The 24,135-nt window shown below is 36.9% G+C and overlaps 1 protein-coding gene across 2 annotated transcripts in view; it reads right to left on the bottom strand.

The window, feature by feature from the left end:
* Positions 1-24,135, bottom strand: part of MORC1 (MORC family CW-type zinc finger 1) — a 242,683-nt gene that overhangs the window by 72,559 nt on the left and 145,989 nt on the right. For both annotated transcript variants that reach the window (XM_064374590.1, XM_064374589.1), the window contains exons 21-22: positions 5,438-5,566; positions 2,616-2,721 (exon numbers count right to left, since the gene is read on the bottom strand). In XM_064374590.1, coding sequence (XP_064230660.1) covers positions 2,616-2,721; positions 5,438-5,566 — 235 coding nt within the window. The remainder of the gene's footprint in view (positions 1-2,615; positions 2,722-5,437; positions 5,567-24,135) is intronic.

Consider the following 24,135-nt stretch of genomic DNA (forward strand, 5'->3'; position numbering starts at 1 on the left):
TCTGGCAGCCGCTCTGCTTCCCAGCCTTGCAGATGTGCTATTCTAATAACTTGTGGGTTAGTAAATATATAATAACGTAGAATGATTTGTAAATGGACAATAAACAGGCTACAGATGAGCACATCTCTTGTTATAATTACAAAAAAATACTAATAACCCTCAAAGCATATGGTTTGGAAGGTTTGAGGCCATTTTTTTTCCTTACTTTTGCTTTTGTGGCTTTGTACTGGGAAACTGAGTCAGCCAAACGGCTGAAAAAGTAAGATATTATTTTGTTCAATTTGGTATCAAAGCTTGATGCAGACGATTCAACTCCCGCTGGGCATAGCTTTGATCCAGGGCATGGCAGGGAACATTCAGTAGTGCCGTAAGATGCTGAGGTTAGTTCTTCAAACCCACTCTAGGTCAAGGAGTTTTCTATTATTGATTGGGGGTGGGGAGGGGATGAGTTCCACTGAGCTACCAAAAAGAGGAGGAAGGGACAGAAGTCCACAGAAAACACAGGGGTGTTAGTCTAGGCAAGGGAGGAGGAGGCTGAGGATTGCGAGAGGACTTTCTCCCATCTGGAACAGTGAGGGAAAAGTGAGGCAGATCAGACCCACCATTTCTGTTTTTCAGGGCTGCACCATATATTTCTCTCACCCCATACCAACAGAGAAGAGTTAGGAACTACAATCAAATTCAGGTACTACTGTGAAAAAACACTTAATACCACCCACATATGGTGTTTGTTATTATTGTTATTTTCAAAGAAAGGTGCTAGATAGGCAAACTCTAGGGACAACTTCTATATATACAGCAACCTGCAGTGTTGATTTGAAGACATCTGTGGGGTGGCATTTATATAGGTTTCTATTTCATTTCAGAAAAGGACCTGTGGCAACATTAAGTTTTTATTCTGAAGAGAGAAACCTCAACCATTTTATTAGAAGGCAATTTATTCAACTGTCTTCATTTAAAGATGTTTGGAAATGAATTGAACTTTAATGTGCAATATAATACATAGATTTTTTTTAACATCCTTTTCAAAATTCAGACATTTTTGGTTCAGCCAAGTAATAGGCATCATTTTTACTCCGCTGGTAATCCCTGTTTTCAATGCAGATAAGTGCATAGTATGAATGTAATGGAAGCATACTGATAGCTATTTCTCAGGTATTGTGTCAAAAATGTATAGCCTCCCTCTGTGCTTAAAGTGGAAAACAAAACCAGGCTCCAATCATTTGAAAAAAGAGTGGCTCCACTTTACCCTGTCCAGGTTACTGAATACTACCATTTGTAAGATGTATTTTGTCCACTAAAAAGTATCTGAACGATACCAGGCTTCCTGAAACGGAAGAGGGTGCCTTCCAACTGACAATGTGGTAAGGCAGGAAGAGCACAGGTTTTGTATCAGCAACTTGGCATCCAGCTTCAGCTGTAGTGAAGAATTCTGGGCAAGCCACTAACCCTTTCTTAGCCACTCTATTTTCTTCTCTGAAAAATGGGGAAAGTTCATAGGCCTTTTATAGAAATGGAATGAGATAGCAAATGTAATTGCAAAGTAAGAGAAAGTTATGTTTCCAGTCCAAGTTCTAGTTACACATTGTTCATTCAAATGCTGTCCATTGACATCGTCTTTGCTGACAATTGGCAATTAACTACTGACAAGAAACTGTATTTTCTATAAATACAGACAATGATACTTTTCATCCCATTACTCTGTCCCTCTACTCATAGATTATTCCCTAATAAATAACTATACTTGTCATCACTTTGATACACTTATTTTAAGTGATTCTATCCAAACCCAACGGCATATATGTCAGGGGTTCTGCCTAACAATAATTTATTTCAAGGCATATTCTCAAGGTATTGATGGCCTATCCTACCATTTTGAATCAAAGGACTGAGCAAGGTCATCAGATTAATTTCTTCGCCCTCCCTGGGAATGGTCACATCTACATCACTGTTAATGAGCTCCCATGAGGAAAGTGCCAAATCTCAATTAACTGCCCTTTTAATCAATTTTTCTTTACATGTCCCTTAAATCTCTTGCTGCCACTTTAAGCATATTTTTGTCACAATCTTTTCAGTGAAAATAAAACACAGATGGTTAATATCATGTCATATATTTAAAGAATCAAGGACTTAAGGAAATTATAAACGTAAGAAAACATTTTTGCATGTTAGGCTTTTAAGGTCTATCAGTTTTCTGTCAACATGGCTAAATTTATCTAGCCACTCATCACAAGTGGCACTGTTCTCACGTGTAAAAGAGATAAAATTAAATGACACCCTCTGAGTAACATTCCTGTACAATAAGGCCATTTGTTGTGTGAAAATGAACTGGAAGGAAGAACTCTAAAGTACCGGGTTGTGGTCTCCCACCGGTGGAAGCGCAGAGCTGCACACCCCAACGTCTTCAGATAGTTACACCCAGATCTCTTTTATATGATGGAAAAGCACACCAATGAAATAATCTTTGCACAGGTAGCAGGGGGTCAGAAAGAGTTTGAAGAGATACCAGATACTAAGCTAAAATCTCTATTATAGATTGACATTTTCAAGGTTCATACATGTGAACTTTAGAAATTAAAAATGGACAAAGATGTTAGAAAATAATCAAAAACTACCTGTTTTCCAAGAGGTTAGGATTATTTGCACAAATCCAAATGTCAAAATGTTCTTTCTCCTGATAATGAGTAGAGGAAGGCAAGACTCTCCATTTAAGACAAAGATCTGACAATCAAAACAAAATGACACAGAAAAGAGATCACAATAAGAAATGAATCTATCATAGTAAGATGTCAGTTTGCACATAGCAAAAGTATGAGGTAACTCTCAATCCAAAGACAAGTGAATCCTTCATGTACCATTATTCTTGATGGCACATCTATTCTAGGGTTCTATAAGCTACTTCAGGACCCCACCAACAAGTTATTGTGATTATTGTCTCAGTTCCCTCCAGTTAGTTTCTGCTACTTTCAGCCAAAATAACCTTAAATAATAGATCCCACTTCACCTCTTTGAAAACCAAATTAAGAACTTCAGTAACTTGACTCTCCCATTTTCTCTGACCTATTATCCATCTGCTGACAATACCACTTTCTGTCTCCAACTACACGGTTAACATAAGAAGGAAAATCATGGTCTCAACTAGTATAAAATTAAGATAAAGTAAGAAGGAAGGAAGGAAGGAAAAAAGGGAGGAAGGAAGAAAGGAAGGAAGGGTAAAAGGAAGGAAGGAATGAAAGAAAAAAGGAAGGAAGGAGGGAAAGAAGGAAGGAAAGAGGGAAGGAGGGAGGGAGGGAGGAAAGGAAGGAAGGAAGGGAGGGAGGGAGGGAGAAGAGAATGTCAAGGTTTCTGAATCATACACATATTTTCTTCTGTACTTTCTTCTGTTCTTACTCCCCTCAGCAGTTCATAGTTTCTATTTCTTCACCCATTTTCCCTTACAGTCCTTCCTTGTCTTTAGGATGAAGGCACACTTCTCTCTCCAGGCTATACTTAGATTTAATCCTGAATTCCCTCTAGACACACTGCTAACAGCTCATAGGTTAACACTTATCTCTTTCATCTAAGGCAGAGGCAGTCAGTATTCACAAAGGTTAAGAACTTGAACACCTCCACCTCTTACCACCTCTATGATCTTGGACAAATTATTTAACTTCTTATATTTCGGTATCATTATCTATAAAAAGATATTAATATTATATTAGTATGTATCTAAAAGTTACATATATACACACATATATATGTGTGTATATATATATGTATACACATATATATATGTATATGTGTGTATATCATATATGTGTGTATATATACTCCTCCTCCTCCTCCTCCTCATCATCATAAAAGCCAACACTGCTAGACACTATCCTCCTTAGCACTTAGTAAACTTTATACTTATTAATTCACATTATTCTTAAAACTCTATAATGGAGCTACAAATACTAATCTCATTTCATAAAAGAAGAAACCGAGACTTAAAGAAGTTAAACAATTTGCCCAATTTTGTATAGCTCTTGGGTACTGGAGATTGGATTCTAACAGTACCTGGTACAAATCAAAATCACAGTAATTGTTATCCGTTATTATTAGCATGTGACAGACTGTCACATACTGTCATCAATTTCCTCAATTATACCTTCTAAATATCTGTCATGTATGATTCTCTTAACTCTCACTGCCACACCTTCATTCAGACACTTACAATTCCCCACCTGGATCCTAGATTACAACAATAGTCTCCTGTTCTAGTCCTTCACCAAGTCTTCCTTCACTGAGCTGCCAGAACGACCTTAACTACAAGTTACCCCGACCTCTTGGAATAGTCCCAGGCAAAAGGTTGAAGAGGAGCTCCCTGAGAGCTGTATAAATACTTCTAGAGTTTTACACACTGCAGAGTGCTTTGTGTCTGCTTGCCTGTTTTCTCTACTAAACTGTTAGGTGCAGATATTAGAGACTATCTTTAATTCCATACCCCTTTGTGTAGTGGGTAGAAAACATATCAATAAGTGCTGAATGTAATTATCCTCCTATTCCTTTTATTGAAAGAATCCCAATATCTCCTCCTTGCTTACCAAAGTAAAACCTTATCCTGACATCCAAGAATCTCTAAATGTTTACCCAACCTAATGTGTTTGTCTTATTTATTCATCGTTCAGTCACTCAGTTGTCAGTTACTAAATTCCTACTATGTGTTAAACAGTGTTACATATTAAAAATAGAAAGATGGCTTTCTATTATCTTTCACAAACATTTTAGCTGAAGTGTACACCTGATATTAATTCATTATTTCCCACTCTTCATCTCTGCCTATCAAAATTCTATTTTCGTTTATTTATTTATTTATTTATTTATTTATTTATTTTTAAGACAGGGTCTCACTCTGTTTCCCAGCGTGGAGTACAATGGCACAATCAGAGCTCACCATGGCCTCAACCTCCCAGGCTCAAGCGATCCTCCCACCTCAGCCTCTCAAGTAGCTGGGACCACAGGTGTGCACCACCGTGCCTGGATAATTTTTGTATTTTTTGTAGAGGCAGGGTTTTGCCATGTTGCATAGATTGGTCTCGAACTCCTGGGCTCAATCAATCTACCTACCTCAGCCTCCCAAGGTGCTGGGATTATAGGCATGAGGTACCATGCCAGGCCTGAAACTATTTTAAGGACTATCACAAATGCTACTCCATCATGAAGTCTTGCCTCTACTCCCCCATCCTTTTCTTTGAATCCTCAAATAATTATTTGTGTCTTTTATATCATTTACCTTATTTTTCTCTGTATTACAACTATTTTCACCTTTACAACTTTCTTCTAGACTGTAACCTCCTTGGAAGCAAAATGTCTTACTCACCTTTGTCTCTCTCATCCCTCATTTCTTAACACAATGACCTGCATATTTAAGAAATCTTAATATTTGGCAATTAGAATGGAATTCAACACTCACCACATTGTATGATGAATGGGATACCCATGGCTTGTCTTCTTTGACACTGAATAGAATTTAAGGGTCTGTCTATGTTGATGTCATTCTGGTATCCAAATTCATTCCAAAACAATGTTAGACTTCTATTATCTTTAAAAAAAAAAAAAAGGCAAAGAATAATGAAAAAAATTATTAAAATCAAAACAATTGGCAAAGGAAAGTTTATATATATGATATGATCTCAACTGTGTAAATATTAATACAGATACAGAAATAGAGATTAAAATATCAATATTGGTTGTCTCTGAATAGTGATATGATGATTGAAAACTATTTCCTACTTTAGTCTTTTTGCATTTTCCAAATTATATGCAGTAAATCTGCAATATCTTTATAATAAAACTAAAGACAATAGCCTATATTTTAAAAGTTATATGTTTACGCAATAAAACATATTGACATTTAAAGAATCGTTCTTAAGCATTCCCGGAAAGACTGTACTGATTAAACTTTAAAGGGCACTCTTAAAATTACTGATACAAATATTTATCTTTCTTATCTCACAGCCAGAGGTGTTTTTTTTTTTTCATTTTCATTTTATACCTGGTTCCTTTTCTTTCTAGTCTTTAATGTTTATGCCCTATCCTATCCCCAAATTGTGTGTTTCCTCTTTGCTTGGCAACACTACTTATCACGCAGAATTGTTAGAGTCGTCTTTAAGAAGCTTTATTCTTATCCTTTGATCCAGCAGTTATACTGGTAGGAATTATCCCTACACACATACATAAGTTGCCACATATATTATAGCATTGCTCAAATAGTAAAAAGTTGGAGATAATGTAAAAGTGTATGAATAAAAAACTGGCAAATTCTGTTCCCCAAAAAATGGAACAGTGGGCAACTTTAAAAAGGAAGAAGTAGAGCTAAATGCAGTGTTGCATCAAGACCTCCAAGTTATAGTTTAAATTTAAATATATATTTATAAGAGGATCCCTAGCATAATCATTTTAGGTAACGTATGAAAAGCATATCCATATAAAATCGTATTGCACATACTTTTCTTTTCCTGAATGGATGCAAAAGAAATTTTTAATAGTGGATATCTTTAGAGCAGGAAAAGAGGTGGAGAGGAAGGCAAGGGAAAATACTTTTACTGGTCACTTTTTATTTTTCTTCACACTTTGAATACCTTTATATGTGCATATAGTAATTAAATTTTTTTTTTAAAAAAAGAATCCATGTTTGACTGTTTTATCCAATATGATAACCACTAATCACAGAGCCAACCTTATAACAACCTTAATATATGACTATGTAATCCATGAAAAATGCAAATAAATGACCTAACACCTTACTATTCCTGTTAAAATTTTGGCTCAGGGTGCTACAGCCCCTAGAGACCAGCAGAGAAAGAACTCAGCTTTCAAAAGGATCCTCACAGTTGGGCTTGGCTAAGCAGACCTCACAAATTCCCAGGTCTGCCCTCTGGTCTCCTCGCAAAATCCCCAGCTGCTCTCACTCCAAATTTTCCTTTGGATTTGGCTTTTGGGGCTTTTAATTCAGACTTTCAGTTTCTTCTCTTGGCCCAGTATTTGGTTTTTATGGATAATCAAGTAACTCCATCGTAAATACTAATCTGCCATGCTGACTTGTGATTAACCCCTGTTCTGGAAATGCCTCTAAAATTTCTGCTTTATCTACTGTTACCGTAAATCATGCCCTCAGGTTAAAACAACCTTGACCATAAAACCTGCCCTTAGGTAGATTCACATAGCATTCTTACCTTTCACCGAGGGGCCAACTTCAATTGTCCTACACATTCCTTCCCTTGGATTTTAAGTCCTGGGTCTGGGGGTTAATGACACAGGGATCCACCATTCTTGTCTCACCACAGCCTAAGATATGGCTTTTGTTCTTGAGTCCCTATTAAATGTTTAATTCTAAGAAACTGGACTTGTCAGCCTCTTTCTTTGGCCTCTCAGCTTCCTCAGCCTTTGAGGGTAGGTTCACATAGACTTGTCCACAGCGGAACAGTCTCAGTTCATCTCACACTCCTCTTCTCTGTACCCCAGATCCTGATGTACTACTCCCTGGTATCTAGAAGTGTTGATGAAGTTTTGCTTCTCTGATTTTTCTTTCTTTTCTTTTTTTTTAAGACAGAGTCTCACTCTTTCCAGGCTGGAGCACAGAGGCAGGATATTGGCTCACTGCAACCTCCGCCTCCTGGGTTCAAGCAATTCACATGCCTCAGCCTCCTGGGTAGCTGGGATTGCAGGTGTGCATCACCGTGTCCAGCTAATTTTAGTATTTTTAGTAGAGACAGGGTTTCACCATGTTGGCCAGGTTGGTTTTGAACTCCTGACCTCAAGTGATTCACCTGCCTCAGCCTCCCAAAGTGTTAGAATTACAGGTGTGAGTCACCACGCTCAGCCTACTTTTCTGATTTCTACATTAACTCTTTAGTCTTTATTATATCAAAGCAGAGGGTGCTGCAGGTTAAAAGAAACACAGATTTTTTTAGTGCTGGCTCTGTCATATATTAGTTGTATAATTGTGGGCAAGCCACTAAGCTTTCTTATCTATCAAGTGAGTGACTGCAGTAACCTGCCTCACAAATTTATCACAAAGAATAAATGTAAAGGCACAGTAAAAACTATAAAGCCTGGAGGATTCTGGGAAGATGATAGAGTAGGAAGCATCAGATGCTTTCACCGCCTAGACAAAAACTGTACTGGCAGAATCTAATGTAACTATTTGGGAACTCTGGAGTCTACCGAAGGCATGCAACTTCCAGGGGAAGGGATTGATAGTAAATTGCAGTTAATTTCAGTCATTTCAGCTCTTAGCCATTAGTAGCTACCCACCCATCCTACATTCCATGTTCCTAAGAAGATCTTTCCCACAGCTTGCTGAAAATTACAGTGGGGAGAAAAAAGACCCTGTCCTCCAAATAATGGGGACCCCTGCTCTGATCACTGATGGCTGGTTATGATCACATAAGTGTAGATGAAGACGTAAAGGCTATTTTTGTTATGCTTCTCCCTCATGGTTGCAAGTCCCCCCCACCCCACCCCCTCTAGCTGGAGTGACTTCCAGGGGATTTAAGGGGCTGGTGTCTTTTTTCCCTCCTTTCATTTGTCTCTTTTTCACCTTATGGAAACCACATACTGAAGACTAGTGCATCCAAAAGCTGCTACATGTATAAAGGAAATTAGGAAGTCACTGCACACATCCAGAGAAAGGCACAGGCTCAGAAAAACCCAAGAAAACCTCAGGCTGATCTGCACAGAGAAAGCCTACAACAATTTAAACAAAAAAACAGCAAGTCTTAGAGAAGGAAGAGACTCTGATTTCCAGAAGTACAACACTGTTAGATTTAAATGTCCAGTTTTTAACAAAAGAAAAATCACAAGTCATACAAAGAAACAGGAAAATACGGCACATTCCAAGAAAAAGAATGAATCAACAGAAATTGTGCCTGAAAAAAACCTGATGGCAGATCTACTAGACAAAGACTTTAAAATAACTGTCTCAAAGACACTCAAAGAACTAAAAGAAAAAGAAAAAAGAAAAGGCTGGGCACAGTGGCTCACACCTATAATCCCAACACTATGGAGGCTGAGGTGGGTGGATCACCTAAGATCAGGAGTTTGAGACTAGCCTGATCAACATGGTAAAACCCTGTCTCTACTAAAAATATAAAAATTATCCAGGTGTGGTGGCACACACCTGTAATCCCAGCTACTTGGGAGGCTGAGGCATGAGAATTACTTGAATCCAAGAGGTGGGGGTTGCAGTGAATCAAGATCATGCCGCTGCACTCCAGCCTGGGCAACAGAACAAGACTCTGTTTCAAAAAAAAAAAAAAAAATCACAGGGAAATTAAAAAATATTGAGAGATGAAAACAAAAACACACCATACCAAAATGTACAGGATACAGCATAAACAGTGCAATGGGGAAAATTTATAGCTTCTACAAATGCCTATATTTAAAAAATAAGACCTCAAATCAAAACCTAACTTTACAACTAGAACCAGAAAAAAAAGAACAAACTAAACTCAAAGCCAGCAGAAAAAAAAAGGACATAAAGATTAGAGCAGAGATAAATGAAATAGAGAATAGAAAAATAATACAGAAAATCAACAAAATCAAAAGTCAGTTCTTCAAAAAGAGAAACAAAACTGACAAACCTTTAGCTAGATGAACTAAGACAAAAAGAGAGAACGTCCAAATTACTATAATAAAAAATGACAGTGGAGACATTACTACAAATTCTATAGAAATAAAAAGGATTATTAGAGTACTGTGAACACCAAAAATTGGATAACTCAGATGAAATGGACAAATTCCTAGAAACACAATACCTACCAAGACTAAACCATGAAGAAATAAAAATTCTGAATAAGTCTACAACTAGTACGGAGATTGAATCCGTAATAAAAAAATCTCCCTACAAAGAAAAGTCCTGGAACTGATGGCTTCCTCAGTGACTGCTACCAAACATTTAAAAAAGAAACAACATTGATCTTCCCCAAACTTTTTTTAAAAATTGAAAAGGAGAAAACATTCCTCCGTCACTCATTAAGCGGGCATTATCCTATCCGTAATAAAAAAATCTCCCTACAAAGAAAAGTCCTGGAACTGATGGCTTCCTCAGTGACTGCTACCAAACATTTAAAAAAGAAACAACATTGATCTTCCCCAAACTTTTTTTAAAAATTGAAAAGGAGAAAACATTCCTCCGTCACTCATTAAGCGGGCATTATCCTATCTCTTTGGCACTACTACAAAAAGAAAACTACAGACCAATATTACTTTTGACAATGATGCAAAAGTTCACAACAAAATACTAGCAAACTGAATTAAAATGCATATTCAAAAGACTATACTTCATGACCAAGTGGAATTTATTCATTGTAAATATACAAAAATCAATGTAATAGATCACATTAAGAGAATAAAGAAAAAAACTGCATGATCATCTCAATTGATCTTGAGAAGGCCTGTGATATAATTAAACATTCTTTCATGATGAAAACACTCAACAAATTAGGACAGAAAGAAACTTCAACATAAGAAAAGCAATATGTGAAAAATCCATAGAGAATATTGTACTCAATGGTAAAAGACTGAACATGTTTTCTCTAACATAAGAGACAAGGCAAAGATGCCCGTTCTTACCACTTCTATTGAAAATAGTACTGAAAGTCCTAGCCAGAGTGATTAGGCAAAAAAAAAAAAAAAAAAAAAGAATACAAGGTACCCAGACTCAAAAGAAAGAAGTAAAATTATCTCTGTATACAGCTGATATAATCTTGTGTATGTAGAATGCCCTAAATATTCCATGCAATTAAAAAAAACTGTTAGAACTAATAAAAAATTCAACAAAGTAGGACACGAAGTCAGCACACAAAGATCAGTTTTATTTCTACACACTAACAATGAGCCATCCAAAAAGAAAAATTATAAGACAATTCCATTTACAATATTATCAAAAAGACAACTTAGGAATTAATCAAGGAGGTGAAAAACTTGTACAATGTAAACTGTAAAACAGTTTTTAAAGAAATTTAAAACGATGTAAATAAATGGAAAGAAATCTCATGATTATGGACTGGAAGTTTAACTTAACACTACTAAGATGTCATTACTACCAAAAGCAATCTACAGATTTAATGCAATCCTTATGAAAATTCCAGTGACTATTTTTTGTGGATATAGAAAAACCAATCCTAAAATTCACAGAAAATATAGAAAGATCCTAAATACCCAAAACAATCCTGAAAAAGAATAATAAAGCTGGAGAACTCATACTTCCTAACTTCAAAACTCACTAAAGCTACAGAAATCTAAAGAGTTGGCACTGACATGAAGACAGACATACAGACCAATGGATACACAGTCCATAAATAAATTCTCACATAATCAAAGATGGTCAAATTATTTTTGACAAGGGTACCACAACCATTCAATGGAGAAAAGGCAGAAAAACAGTCTTTTCAACAAATGGTATGGAGAAAATTGGGTATCTCCATGTGAAAGAATAAAACTGGACTCTTACATAACAACATTTGCAAAAATTAACTCAAAATGAATCCACAACCTAAATGTAAGATCTAAACTAGAAAACTCCTAAAAATCAAAAGGCACCATTAGATTTGGCAACACTTTGTAAAATATATGATACCAAAGCCATAAGCAACAAAAGAAAAAATAGACAAATGGCAATCCACAGAATGAAAAACTGCAATGGCAATCATATATCTGGTAAGTGATATCCAAAAGAGAGAGAACTCCTCAAACACAGCAACAACAACCACAATGAAAATAATTCAACTCAAAAAAAAAACAAAGAACTTGAATAAATATTTCTCCAAGGAAAATATATAAATCGCCAGTAAGCTCAAGAAATGATGCCAAAAATCACTAATCATTAGGGAAATGTAAATCAAAACTACAATGAGATACTACTTTGTACTCATTAAGATAGCTACCATCAAAAAAAGAACCCACAAAATAACAAGTGTTGGTGAAGAGGTGGAGAAACTGGAACCCCTGTGTACTGTTGGTGGTAATGTAAAATGGTGTAACCACTGTGGAAAAGAATACGGTAATTCCTCAAAAAATTAAAAACAGAATCACCATGTGATCTGGGAATTCCACTGCTGGGTAAATACACAAAAAAAACTTAAAGCAGGGTCTCAGTTTTCAAAAGAAGGCATTTAAGTGACCAACATATATATATTGTTTAAATGCTCAACATGACTAAGCAACAGGGAAATGCAAATTAAAACCACAGAAAGATATCACCTCATACCTGTTAGAATGACTATCACCAAAGACAGGAAAGATAAGTGTTGGCAAGGATGCAAATAAAAGCAAACCCTAACACACCGGTGGCAAGAATATGAATTAGTGTAGCCATTATAAAAAATAATATGGAGGTTTCTTCAAAAATTAAAAATATAACTACCATATGATCCAGCATGTCCTCTTCTGTGTATTTATCCAAAGGAAATGAAATCAGTATGTTAAAGAGATATCAGCACACCCATATTCACTGCAGCATGACTTATAAATAGCTAAGATATGGGATCAACGTAAGCATCCATCAACAGATGAAGGGTTTCAGAACATGTGGTACCCATACAATGGAATACTATTTAGCCTTTAAAAAGAAGGAAATGTCATTTGCAAAACCATAAATGAACCTGGAGAACATTACATTAAGTGAAATAAGCCAGGCACCGAAAGACAAATACTGCATATTTCATTTATATGTGGAATCTAAAAAAGTCAAACTCATAGAAGTAGAGAGTAGAATAATGGTTACCAGAGGCTGGGGCAGGGGGTTGGGGAAATGTTGGTAAAAGGATACACAATTTCAGTTAGACAGAAGAAATAAGATCAAGATATCTATTGTACATCATGGTGATTATAATCAATAATATGTTATGTATTTGAAAATTTCTTTTTAAAAAACACAGGACCTTGAAAAGAAATGTGCATACCAATTTTCATAATATCATTATTCACAATAGCTAAAACATGGAAGCAACTCAAGTGTCTATCGATAGATGAATAGATAAGCAAAATGGGTGGGATGTGTGTGTGTGTGTGTGTGTGTGTGTGTGTATAATGGAATATTACTCAGCCTTAAAAATGAAGGGAATTTGGCATATGGTATAACATGGAAGAACATTGAGGACATTATGCTAAGTGAAATAAGCTAGTCACAAAAAGATAAATACTGTATTGTTCCACTTATACGAGGTACTTAGAGTAGTCAAGATCATAGAGACAGAAAGTAGAATGGTGGTTGTTTGTCAGAGGATGCAAAGGCAGGGAATTGGGAGCTATTGTTTCATGGGTATAGTGTTTTAGTTGTGCAAGATGAAAAGAGTTTTAGAGATGGATGGTGGTGACAGTTGTACAGCATTTAAATGTACTTAATGTTACTGAACGGCATGCTTAAAAGTGGTTAAGATGGTAAATTTCATGTTATATGTATTTCAGCACAATGAAAAAAAGGAAAAAGAAACACTAAAGAGCTCTGCAGAAATTTAAGTTTGCTGCTGTGATGTATGTTTCCTCTCTCTAGAAGTTACTTCTCCATGAACACTGCACCTCTCTAAAGGAGGAAGTGTGCTTTATAATTTTGCATGTCTTCAACATGTAGCTCAGCGTCCTGCACCTAACAAGCCCTCAACCAATGCTGCTGCTATTCCTGACAAAATACCTCATTAATATGTTATCTGAAATAAAATGAAAGTGGAAAAATGTCTCTTCTAAAAAAACATTAATCAAAATATTTTTATCCAACTACAAAATGAGCCATGCAGAAAACCCCAAATTTATTAACTCAAAAATTAAGTATTAACATCCTCAAGATAGATTGATTAAAAAATTCAGTTTACTACTACATCTAAAAAAGTCAGTTTTTAGATGGTTGAAAGCACACAGCTAATTTTCAAAATTATAAAACAGTATCTATCTTAAGACTTTTGCATGAAGAACCAACAAGCTTATTAAATTAATAGGATAATCTGGGATTAATGAACACAGAATTAAAGTCTCGATTTCTAGAAGTAGTTTCTGTGACAAAAAAACTGAAAAATTAATTTACTGCCAGCTATGTATGGAATACTTTATTCAGTAGATTCTTAATGTTTAATCTAATGAATTTTTCAGGAACCTCTTTAAACCAGGCACCTGGAAAAAAAAAAGAGAAATACTTCAATAACTTACTAAAAATTTGCTAAAAACCAGTAACTAAAAGGGCAGCTGACACACATTTTGCCTCTTAAAAATAAGAGAAATGTGGCTGGGCACGATGGCTCACACCTATAATTCCAGCGCTTTAGGAAGCAGAGATGGGCAGATCATTTGAGGCCAGGAGTTCGAGACCAGCCTGACCAACAGGGTGAAACTCCATCTCTACTAAAATACAAAAAATTAGCCCAGTGTGGTGGCAGCACCTATATCCCAGCTACTCAGAAACCTGAGGCAGGAGAATCGTTTGAACCCATGGAGGTTGCAGTGAGCCAGCCTGGGCAACAGAGTGAGTATCTCAAAAAAAAAAAGAGAGAAAGAAATGCAACATCCTCTTAGATGTCAGTTTCATATCTGTTCATAGAATGTACAATGGCATCCAGGGAATCAATTAGCCCAGGAAAGAGGCCTCAAATTCAATAGTAAACTACCACAGCAAAGCTTTGATAGTCTCCATCAAAATAAGGAGGCCTGAAACAGTTTATAAACTCAAAGCACCAGAAAAATGGTATACCTGGAGAATGTTAAATCAGTTCCCTACTTTCAGGTGGTTCTGCATCTAAATAGACGATTATATAATCATATTCTAAAGAACTCCTGAGAAAGAAATTTGATACCTTTTCTCAGGGGACTGTTAAATCACTCTTCGTCCTCTGTTGAATACTGTCCTTTATGTCATTACCCCTCTCATTTAAGGCTAATGTAACAGCCAGGCATCAGGCCCCTCCTCATCTGATCTAGGGTGCGATCGCTTAATCATCTTTGTTCTTAATGAAACCTCTGGATTCGGGATGGCAAACTGGTTTCAGTTGATAATGTCAATGCCAATCAGTTGGTAATGATGCCTGGTACACTCTGGAGAAGAACGAGGAGGCCAACTGCTTATCAGGAAGAATTGCCATGATGACTTAGTGTGTGAGCCCCAATATAATTGAGGTCTATTTACTATCCCTGTGTTTTTCACGTCCCAAGATGGTCTACTTGAATTGAAAAAAAGCAAGGCAAGATATATTCAGTGGTGGTGAAGATGCTACAGTACTTCTTCCCTTTCTCTTGGCCCCTGGGTATGGTGGCATGCGGTTGTGCTAGTCTCGTGTTACAAGTCCAGTCAGTGGCAAAAGTTATGTGGCAGCTGCTATCAGAACGTTTTCACTTCTCCACCCTACTCTAAGCGCAGGACGCTCCACTGCAAAACTCCAGTAGCCTGCAGCTGGTCCGATTCACTCCAAATGTCAACTTCCTCATTTGACCTGGCCATGTAGCATCACTTTCTCTAGTTCCATATCACTGGTTACCCACCTTCTTAAGTGTGAGGACCTCCTTATGCTGCAAGAAACTTTTAGAACCACCACCCTCAACCTAAGAAAATACATAACAAAAAATAAATTATGAATTTAATAACACCTTGAGTCATTTTATATATTTTTACTCACAACTACATCTATATACATTTGAAAACCTATAGCATATAGGTGTATGAGGCATAACGCCTCCTTAGACAATTATTGATAGACTTAGGAATTCGTGGACTCTCTGCTATACTGAGATGCCCTCAGGCATTTTGGCTCCCAGCTAGAAACCACATCATTCTGTGCATGAAGACTAGAGTTGGGAGAAGCCTAGAGGCCTCATTAATTTATTTTCATTATGGCAAATCAAAAGTAACACTGGGGATAGTTATGTTTCTTCTGGTTCTTTCTTCAGGAAGAAATAACTTTGACCTTCTTTTTTTAGGTTATATTTTTACTTAGTCATTGTCATTGCTCTCCTTTGGATACATTCAGTTTCCCTCTAAAATGTGGAAATCAAAACTAGACATAAAAATCAAATCTAAAGCATATTCCTAAGGAATTCTGTGTCATCATGGGCAATAGCCTAGTCAGCGCTGTATGTCTCCTCAATACCTGGGTTAGACTACCTTTCTACCAGAACTCTCCTTACTCAGATACACATGAAGCCTACTGACTAACCTAATGTTCCTAAAAGCCTAAAGATCCATATTTGGTTTTTATTAGTACAATGTATGCTTAATTCTGACTACAGTATTTTATTTTTCATGGATTAGAGGAATATTTTAAAATAAACTTTATTGTGTATATTTAAAGTATACAACATGTGTGTGGGGCTTTTTTGGGGTTTTTGTTGTTGTTTTTGAGCCTTGCTCTGTCGCCCAGGCTGGAGTGCAATGGCACTATCTCGGCTACTGCAACCTCCGCCTCCCAGGTTCAAGTGATTCTCCTACTGAATAGCTGGGATTACAGGTGCCCACCACTATGCCCAGCTAATTTTAGTAGAGATGGGGTTTCACCACGTTGGTCAGACTGGTCTCAAACTCCTGACCTCAGGTGATCCACCCACCTCAGCCTCCCAAAGTGCTGGGATTACAGGCGTGAGCCACCGCGCCCGGCCTCAACATGTGTTAAAGGATACATACAGATAGTAAAAGGGTTACGACAGTGAAACAAATTGATATACCTATCTCACATAGTTACACATTTTTCTTGTTTTTGTGGCAAAAGCCACAAAAACATTTAGTGTAAGTCCCATATACAGTACTTTTGTTTTTTACTTCAAAGATGCATTGTGAGTTGCTTTCTTACCGTGAAATGAACCATTTAGCAAACTCTGAACTTCATAAGCAAGTGTTTAAAACATAATTTTCAAAGACCCTTGTGTTTAAAGCCATAATGCAGAGTTTACATGTGCACTTTTAAAAGATGAATCTCAGCATGTTACTTCAAAGATGTATTGTGAGGTGCTTTATTACAGGGAAATGAACTGTTTACCAAACTGTAAACTCCCATACACAGTACAATTGTATTACTTACAGTCCTCATGTTGTATATTAGATTTCTGATTGCAGTTTTAAATTCAGAGTCATTAAATATAACTTATTCTTCTTAAGCAGACTGATGAGAGTTTTGAAGTCTTCCTTTAGGTATGGCAGGACAAAATCAAACTATAAGAATCAAATTTTATTAAATTCTGGAAAGAACAAGGGTTCCAGTCTTTCTAGTATTTTATTCGCAATATGGGTGAGATCCTCTGAGATATTTTAGGAAAAAACTTCATTGTAGATGTGAAAAATGTCATTATCATGATAATACAGGTACAGTCAGAAAGAAAAGGAAGCATAAGTGCTGTCAATGGTAATAATTTCAATTACCAGCTGAAAGCAACATAAATGAATCAAATCTAAGAATGTGGTTTTTTTCCCAACAGTCAATTTGATGAACTTCTGAACCATCTTTTTATTTGCCGGGAGCTGACATGAAGTAATGATTTTAAACAGAGTATATATTTATGTCATGTAAATCAATTAGGCAAAATGTCTATATCATATTTTAATCTTTTAATTGTCTCATTCTTTTCACATCAAGCTTTTATCCAAAGCAAATTTTTTAAGCAATATGGAGTTCAATTGCTTCTGTTAAACAGTAAAAATACCAACATGCGTAACCGAGTAGTCAATGAAAGACAGTTTTTTCTTATAGAAGTATTAGAGCTGATGAAGAAAATAATATTTTTTGAACTCCTAAGGAATCTGAGCATTGATCAGTAACTGCTAATATCATTAAAAGAGAGAAAATCAGCCTCCCAATGGAAGAACACACTACCACCTGTGAAACATCTTGACAAAAAAGCCACATCTGAATCTAGTCTGCATGCTACCAATTTAAATAAAAATGGACAGAATCGAAGAACCTGTTGAACTACTCCTATTAATGCAGTGAGCAAAATCTAGACTGTGTGATAACTATGACAACCAATCTGATTTTCTTACAAATAAACTTCAAGGAAGAACAGGGAGGGAGTAGAAGAGGGAGAGGGAGAGTGAGAGAGCAACAGGGAAAGAACCTTGCAGATTATATTATGATAGGAGATAATTAGAAATACGAACAATAGACTGGATATTTTATTATATTAAGAAGGGAATCACTTTTAGGTATGATATTTGTACTGTGATTTTTAAATAGTACTTACTTTTAGAAATAAATGCTAAAATACTTATGGATATAATTCTACAGGGACTGGGACTGCCTTCATAACCCAGTTGTGGGGGAGCAGGTAGGCTACAGATGAAACCAGTTCACCTACGAGTTGATGACTGAGGCTGGTTGATGGGTTTATAGAGTTTCATTATAACATTCTCTTTAATTCTAATTTTGAAATTTCCCATATGTATTAGTTTGCTAGGGCTGCCATGACAAAATACCACAGACTGGGTGGTTTAAACAACAGAAATGTATTTTCTCACTATTCTGGAGGTTAGAAGTCCTAGATCAAGGTATTGGCAGGCTTGGTTTCTCCTGGGGCATCCCTATTTTGCTTGCAGATGGTCACCTTCTCCCTGTGTCTTCACATGTTTTTTTCTTTGTGTGCACCCATCCCTGGTATCTCTCTGTGTGTCTGAATTTCCTCTTCTGAGGACCTAGTCATACTGCATTAGGGCCCACCCTAACAATTCCATTTTAGCTTAACTACTTCTTTAAAGCCCCTATCTCCAAATACAGCCTGAGCTACTGGAAGCTAGGGCTTCAACTTATGAATTTGAAAGGAATACAATTCAGCCCACAACACCATAATAAATTTAAGAATAATATAAAATATAATATTGATAATATTTTTTAATAAAATAGGATGCATACATAAAATCCTTAACTTCAAAAACTGAATTAAAAAGATACGAATTGTTTCTCAGACTACATCTTCAAATAAACTTGTCTCACATTCTCACCTTTTAATATTTGCCTAGGCCTCCTCACTCAACGTGTATCCTTAGGAAACTCGTTATATTCATTTCTCTGGTAGTCCCTTTCTGAGATCTTAGAGACTAAAGTGCATCATATGGAAAACAGAATTCTGTTGTAAGCAACTAGCTATATCCATGAACTGGAGCATTATCTGTTTTTTAAAGAAAATGGTCATCTAACAAATATTATTTCTCTCTTTCAAAATTATGCACAAACTGCGAAATTGACAAGGGTTAGGTGATAGCATAATCAGGAAAACATGTCCCAAGGTACCCACTTTTATCTCAGTGGAGATCATTGGTAGAGGATCAGGGTATCTAATTTTCCTGTCCTATGCAACAGGGTTTACATGCAGTCATACAGAAAATACTAGCCAGACTTTACATAAATCTAGGAATATAACACATTAGTTAGAAGTAGGCATTAGATTCCAAAAAAGGTCATTATAACCTGAAAGAATGGGGTCTAATAAGGTGACAAACGTTATTAGGGATAAATGTATGATTCTACACTAGGGCTCAAAACCACATACTGGAAAAAATAAGAAAAAAGAGGTATGACTTTACACGAATATATATTAAAATTTTTGTTTAAAACTTTAATTGGTAATGAGGACACTGAGGGTCAATGATGTGTCTACTGCTGGGCGCGGTGGCTCACGCCTGTAATCCCAGCACTTTGGGAGGCCAAGGCGGGTAGGATCACGAGGTCAAGAGATCAAGACCATCCTGGTCAACATGGTGAAACCCCGTCTCTACTAAAAATACAAAAAAAAAAATTAGCTGGGCATGGTGGCACGTGCCTGTAATCCCAGCTACTCAGGAGGCTGAGGCAGGAGAATTGCCTGAACCCAGGAGGCGGAGGTTGCGGTGAGCCGAGATCGCGCCACTGCACTCCAGCCTGGGTAACAAGAGCGAAACTCCGTCTCAAAAAAAATAATAATAATAATGTGTTTACTGAGACTTTACATATTATTAGGTGAACGAATAAGATTACAACAACTCAAAAGAAAGATGAAGATCCCATTTCAGTCAAGGCTGTTCCGGTTTCATCTGGCATATTTTGTTTCTAGGTGATACACTTTAAAGTTTAATGCTAGGATGGTAAATATATTTAATACCATGTCAAATGAAGAACAGTAATAGAACTTGGAAATGTTAGTCAAGATAAAACAAAGACTGAAGAGAGACATAATCTTGTCTTCAAATACCTGGAGGGCTGCCATTTGGAAAAGCTTTAGGCCTATGCTCCTTGGCCCCAAGCAGGAAGAACTCAGTAGGCCCAGCTAATCCCTCCTTATCCTTTAAAATATCACTTCCTCAAGAAGGCCTTCCCTGGCCTATAGACTGTGGGCTCCTGGCCACCGGCTTCTGCTGTTTCCATTCTTCTCTGTTGGGCACTAATCCTATTTCTAATTGTCAAATTATGTTAGCCTGTGTCCTAATCCATTCAATTGCTTATAACAAAATACCATAGACTGACTGGCTTATAAATAACACATTTATTTCTCACAGTTCTGGAGACTGGGAAGTCCAAGATCAAGGCACTGTCAGATTCTGAGTCTGGTGAGGGCTTGCTTCCTGGTTCTTAGATGGCTGTCTCTCACTTGAACATCACATGGAGAAGGGAATAATGGGTCTCTCTTGGACCCCCTTTATATAAAGACACTAATACCAATCATGAAGGCTCTGCTCTCATGACCTCCTTACCCCGCTAAAATCCCAGTTACTAATACCATCATCCTGGGGGTCAAATTTTCAATACATGAATTTGCAGGGGAGACATAAACATTCAGACCATGGCACCACCCTAGACTGTAAGTTCTCAGAGAAGACAGACCATGTCTGATTTGTTAGTCCTAGAACACTTGTGCCTAGCACAGTTGAATGCAAGAACCCATGGGAAATAGATTTGGATTTCATATGAAGATCTATGTATTTTTTAATAGGGTTGTGCAAATTCACGGGCTGCCTGAAGAGGGAGCAGTTTTCCGTTCACGGGAGGCCCATATCCAGGCTTCAAATGGCAGTGAGGGAGAAGGAATTAAAGGTGACTGGGCTAAATGAATGTTAGCCTCTTTGCCAACCGAAGAACTATGATTTAAATTCTTCTAGGAAACATCGGCTCAATTCTGATCCATTTTGGAAAAGTTTAGTAATAAATTTTTACATAATTGCTCCTGTTCAAACCCAAATTTCATTTAATGTTTCTCCCGACTTTTTCTTTCTCCTACTCTCCCTACTCCCCAAAGTTGATGATGATTATTTCTGTTTTATTGTAAGGATGTATAAAACTCAAGAAAATAGGGCCGGGCGTGGTGGCTCATGCCTGTAATCCCAGCACTTTGGGAGGCCGAGGCGGGTGGATCACGAAGTCAAGAGATCAAGACCATCCTGGTCAACATGGTGAAACCCCGTCTCTACTAATACAAAAAATTAGCTGGGCATGGTGGCTCGTGCCTGTAATCCCAGCTACTCAGGAGGCTGAGGCAGGAGAATTGCCTGAACCCAGGAGGCGGAGGTTGCGGTGAGCTGAGATCGCGCCATTGCACTCCAGCCTGGGTAACAAGAGCGAAACTCCGTCTCAAAAAAAAAAAAAAAAAAAAAAAAAACTCAAGAAAATATAGTAGCAGGCAGTGAGGTAAGGTCAGACCTACCAAGACAAGGAAAATATTTCTGAGATTCTTAGTACCAGCTGGGCCAAAAGTAAATGCAGATTTGATAAACGACACAAAGTCATTACCTCTCCTCTTTTTGCTGATTCGATTTTCACAAGGACCCAATTTTCCCTAAAAATACATCAGACTTTCAATAAATGTAAAGGCTGTATCTTTTACTTAGAAGGCAAAAAGAAAAAATCTACCTAAATACTTTTCATTAAAACTGTGTGCCCTGTAATACTGGTTTTCAGATAGTCAAATATTATATAACTTTGGTTATTCCTGTGGGAGTTAATGAGCAAAGGCCTTGAAAATCAATCTCTTTACAAATTACTGAAACTACCAATTCTGACCTTGATGACTTGATTCAGTTTGAGGATGAAGTGAAATACAGGAATAAATACACATGCTTGCTATCCTTCCTCTACTCTCTACCTTCCTTCTAGAGAAACATCTTTTGTGACAGTATCCTCTAGTCCTCTCTCAATTCATAGAAAATTATGGAATTGGGAAAACAAGATGTTATCAACCAATAATAATAAAAATACAAATATGATATTTATCTCAAACCCTATTACATCTGTTCAGAAAGTTAAGAAACAATTAGGTAGAAGGTTAAGAAACATTAGATCAGATAAGGACAGGGAATTAGGTCAGGAGTTGGGGCTAGCAAATGATACCCTGCAGTTGGGAGGACAACTGTTGAGAAGGCACCCACACACCAGGCAAAGGGGCTTCAAGACAGCTCCACCCACGAAGAGGACAGAGTATGACTCTCCTAAGTGTGACCTAAATGGGGATAAGTTTTACAGCCTTTAAATTTAATGCCTACCTCTTTCTGAAGACTTGATTTCTTCTTCTAAGGATGATGAAGACAAGGAAGGGTTTACAGCAAAGACATGAGGAGTATGGGGAGGCACACGATTTTCAAATGCTTAATGTTTTCCTTTTGTACCATGTCATATAGCAGTTAAAGACCAGAGAGTAGATGTTTGACTTATACCTCACTACATTTATGTTGATATTTATACCTTTACATGTTTTCTACAGCTTTAAGCAAGCCCTGCCAAACAATCTAATCATTCTCATGTTTAGCATAACTTCGAACATGTCTCTGAAAAAAAATACATGTGAAAAAGATATGCCTATCCCAAGAAAAATTACATAGGCATATTCTTCAGAGTGGTGCTTCTCAAATTTGATTGTGAATATAAATCACCTGGAGATCTTACAAAAATGCAGATTTTAATTCAGTGAGTCTCAAGTGGGGCCTGGGATTCTGCATTTATTAACAAGTTCCAGGTGATGCTGATAATACTGGTGCACAGAACACACTCTGAGTATGTTTTAGACCATGACATGAAAACCCAGCTTTGGCAGGAAATCTGTCCCCTCCACTTCATTTCCCCTTTCATAATTTCCTGCTGAGTTCCTACACTTTTCCCTGTTTTGCTGGTAAGAAAGTTTTAGGTACAGCAGGATGGACACAAATGAAAAGAAAATATTTTAAAATTACAACTTCAAGTGAAGATTTTTAAGTTGTCTCAAGGGTAGAGACATATAATGTGCATGAATTATACATACTTCATCCAAATCACTAATACATGATATCCTATTTCTTGACATAAATGGAGCCCTATGTCTGCATAACTGAAAAAGTTTATTTACAACCAACAGAATGGGTGAAAATATTCACAAACTATGCCTCTGACAAAGGAACTTAAAAAAAATCAACAAGCAAAAAATCAACAAGCAAAAAACAATCCCATTAAAAAGTGAGCAAAGGACACGAACAGATAATTCTCAGAAGAAGATATACTTGCGGCCAACAAACACGAAAAAAAAGTTCCACATCACAAATCACCAGAGAAATGCAAATCAAAACCGTAGTGAGATGCTGTCTTATACCAATCAGAATAGCTTTTGTTAAAAACTTTTAAAAAAGCAGATGTTGGCCAGGCTGTGGAGAGAAAGGGGCACTTACACACTGTTGGTGGGAATGTAAATTCGTCTAGACACTATGGAAAGCAGTTTGGAGATTTCTTTAAAAACTGAGATTTCAACCACCATTCAATCCAGCAATCCTAATACTGGGTATATACTCTAAAGAAAATAAGGAAAATCAGTTGTTCTGCCAAAAAGACACATGCACTCACATGTATGTTCACCAGAGTGTTATTTCCAATAGCAAAGACATGGAATCAACGCAGGTGCCCATCAACAGTGGACTGGATTAAAAAAAAAATGTGGCACACATATACCATGGAATACTACACAGCCATAAAAAAGAATTGTGTCCTTTGCAGCAACATGGATGCAGCTAAAGGCCATTATCCTAAGTGAACTAATGCAGAAAAAAAAAAAACCAAATATCACATGTTCTCACTTATACATGGGAGCTAAACATTAGGTAAGCATGGACATAAAGATGGGAACAACAGACACTGAGGAATACAAAAAGGGAGAGGAAGGGAAACAAGGGTTGAAAAACTACCTATTAGATACTATGCTCAATACCAGGGTGGCAAGTTT

This window comes from Aotus nancymaae, unplaced genomic scaffold, assembly GCF_030222135.1.
Source record: "Aotus nancymaae isolate 86718 unplaced genomic scaffold, 86718_ANA_hifiasm-v0.15.2.pri h1tg000011l, whole genome shotgun sequence".
NCBI classification, from domain to species: Eukaryota; Metazoa; Chordata; class Mammalia; order Primates; family Aotidae; genus Aotus; species Aotus nancymaae.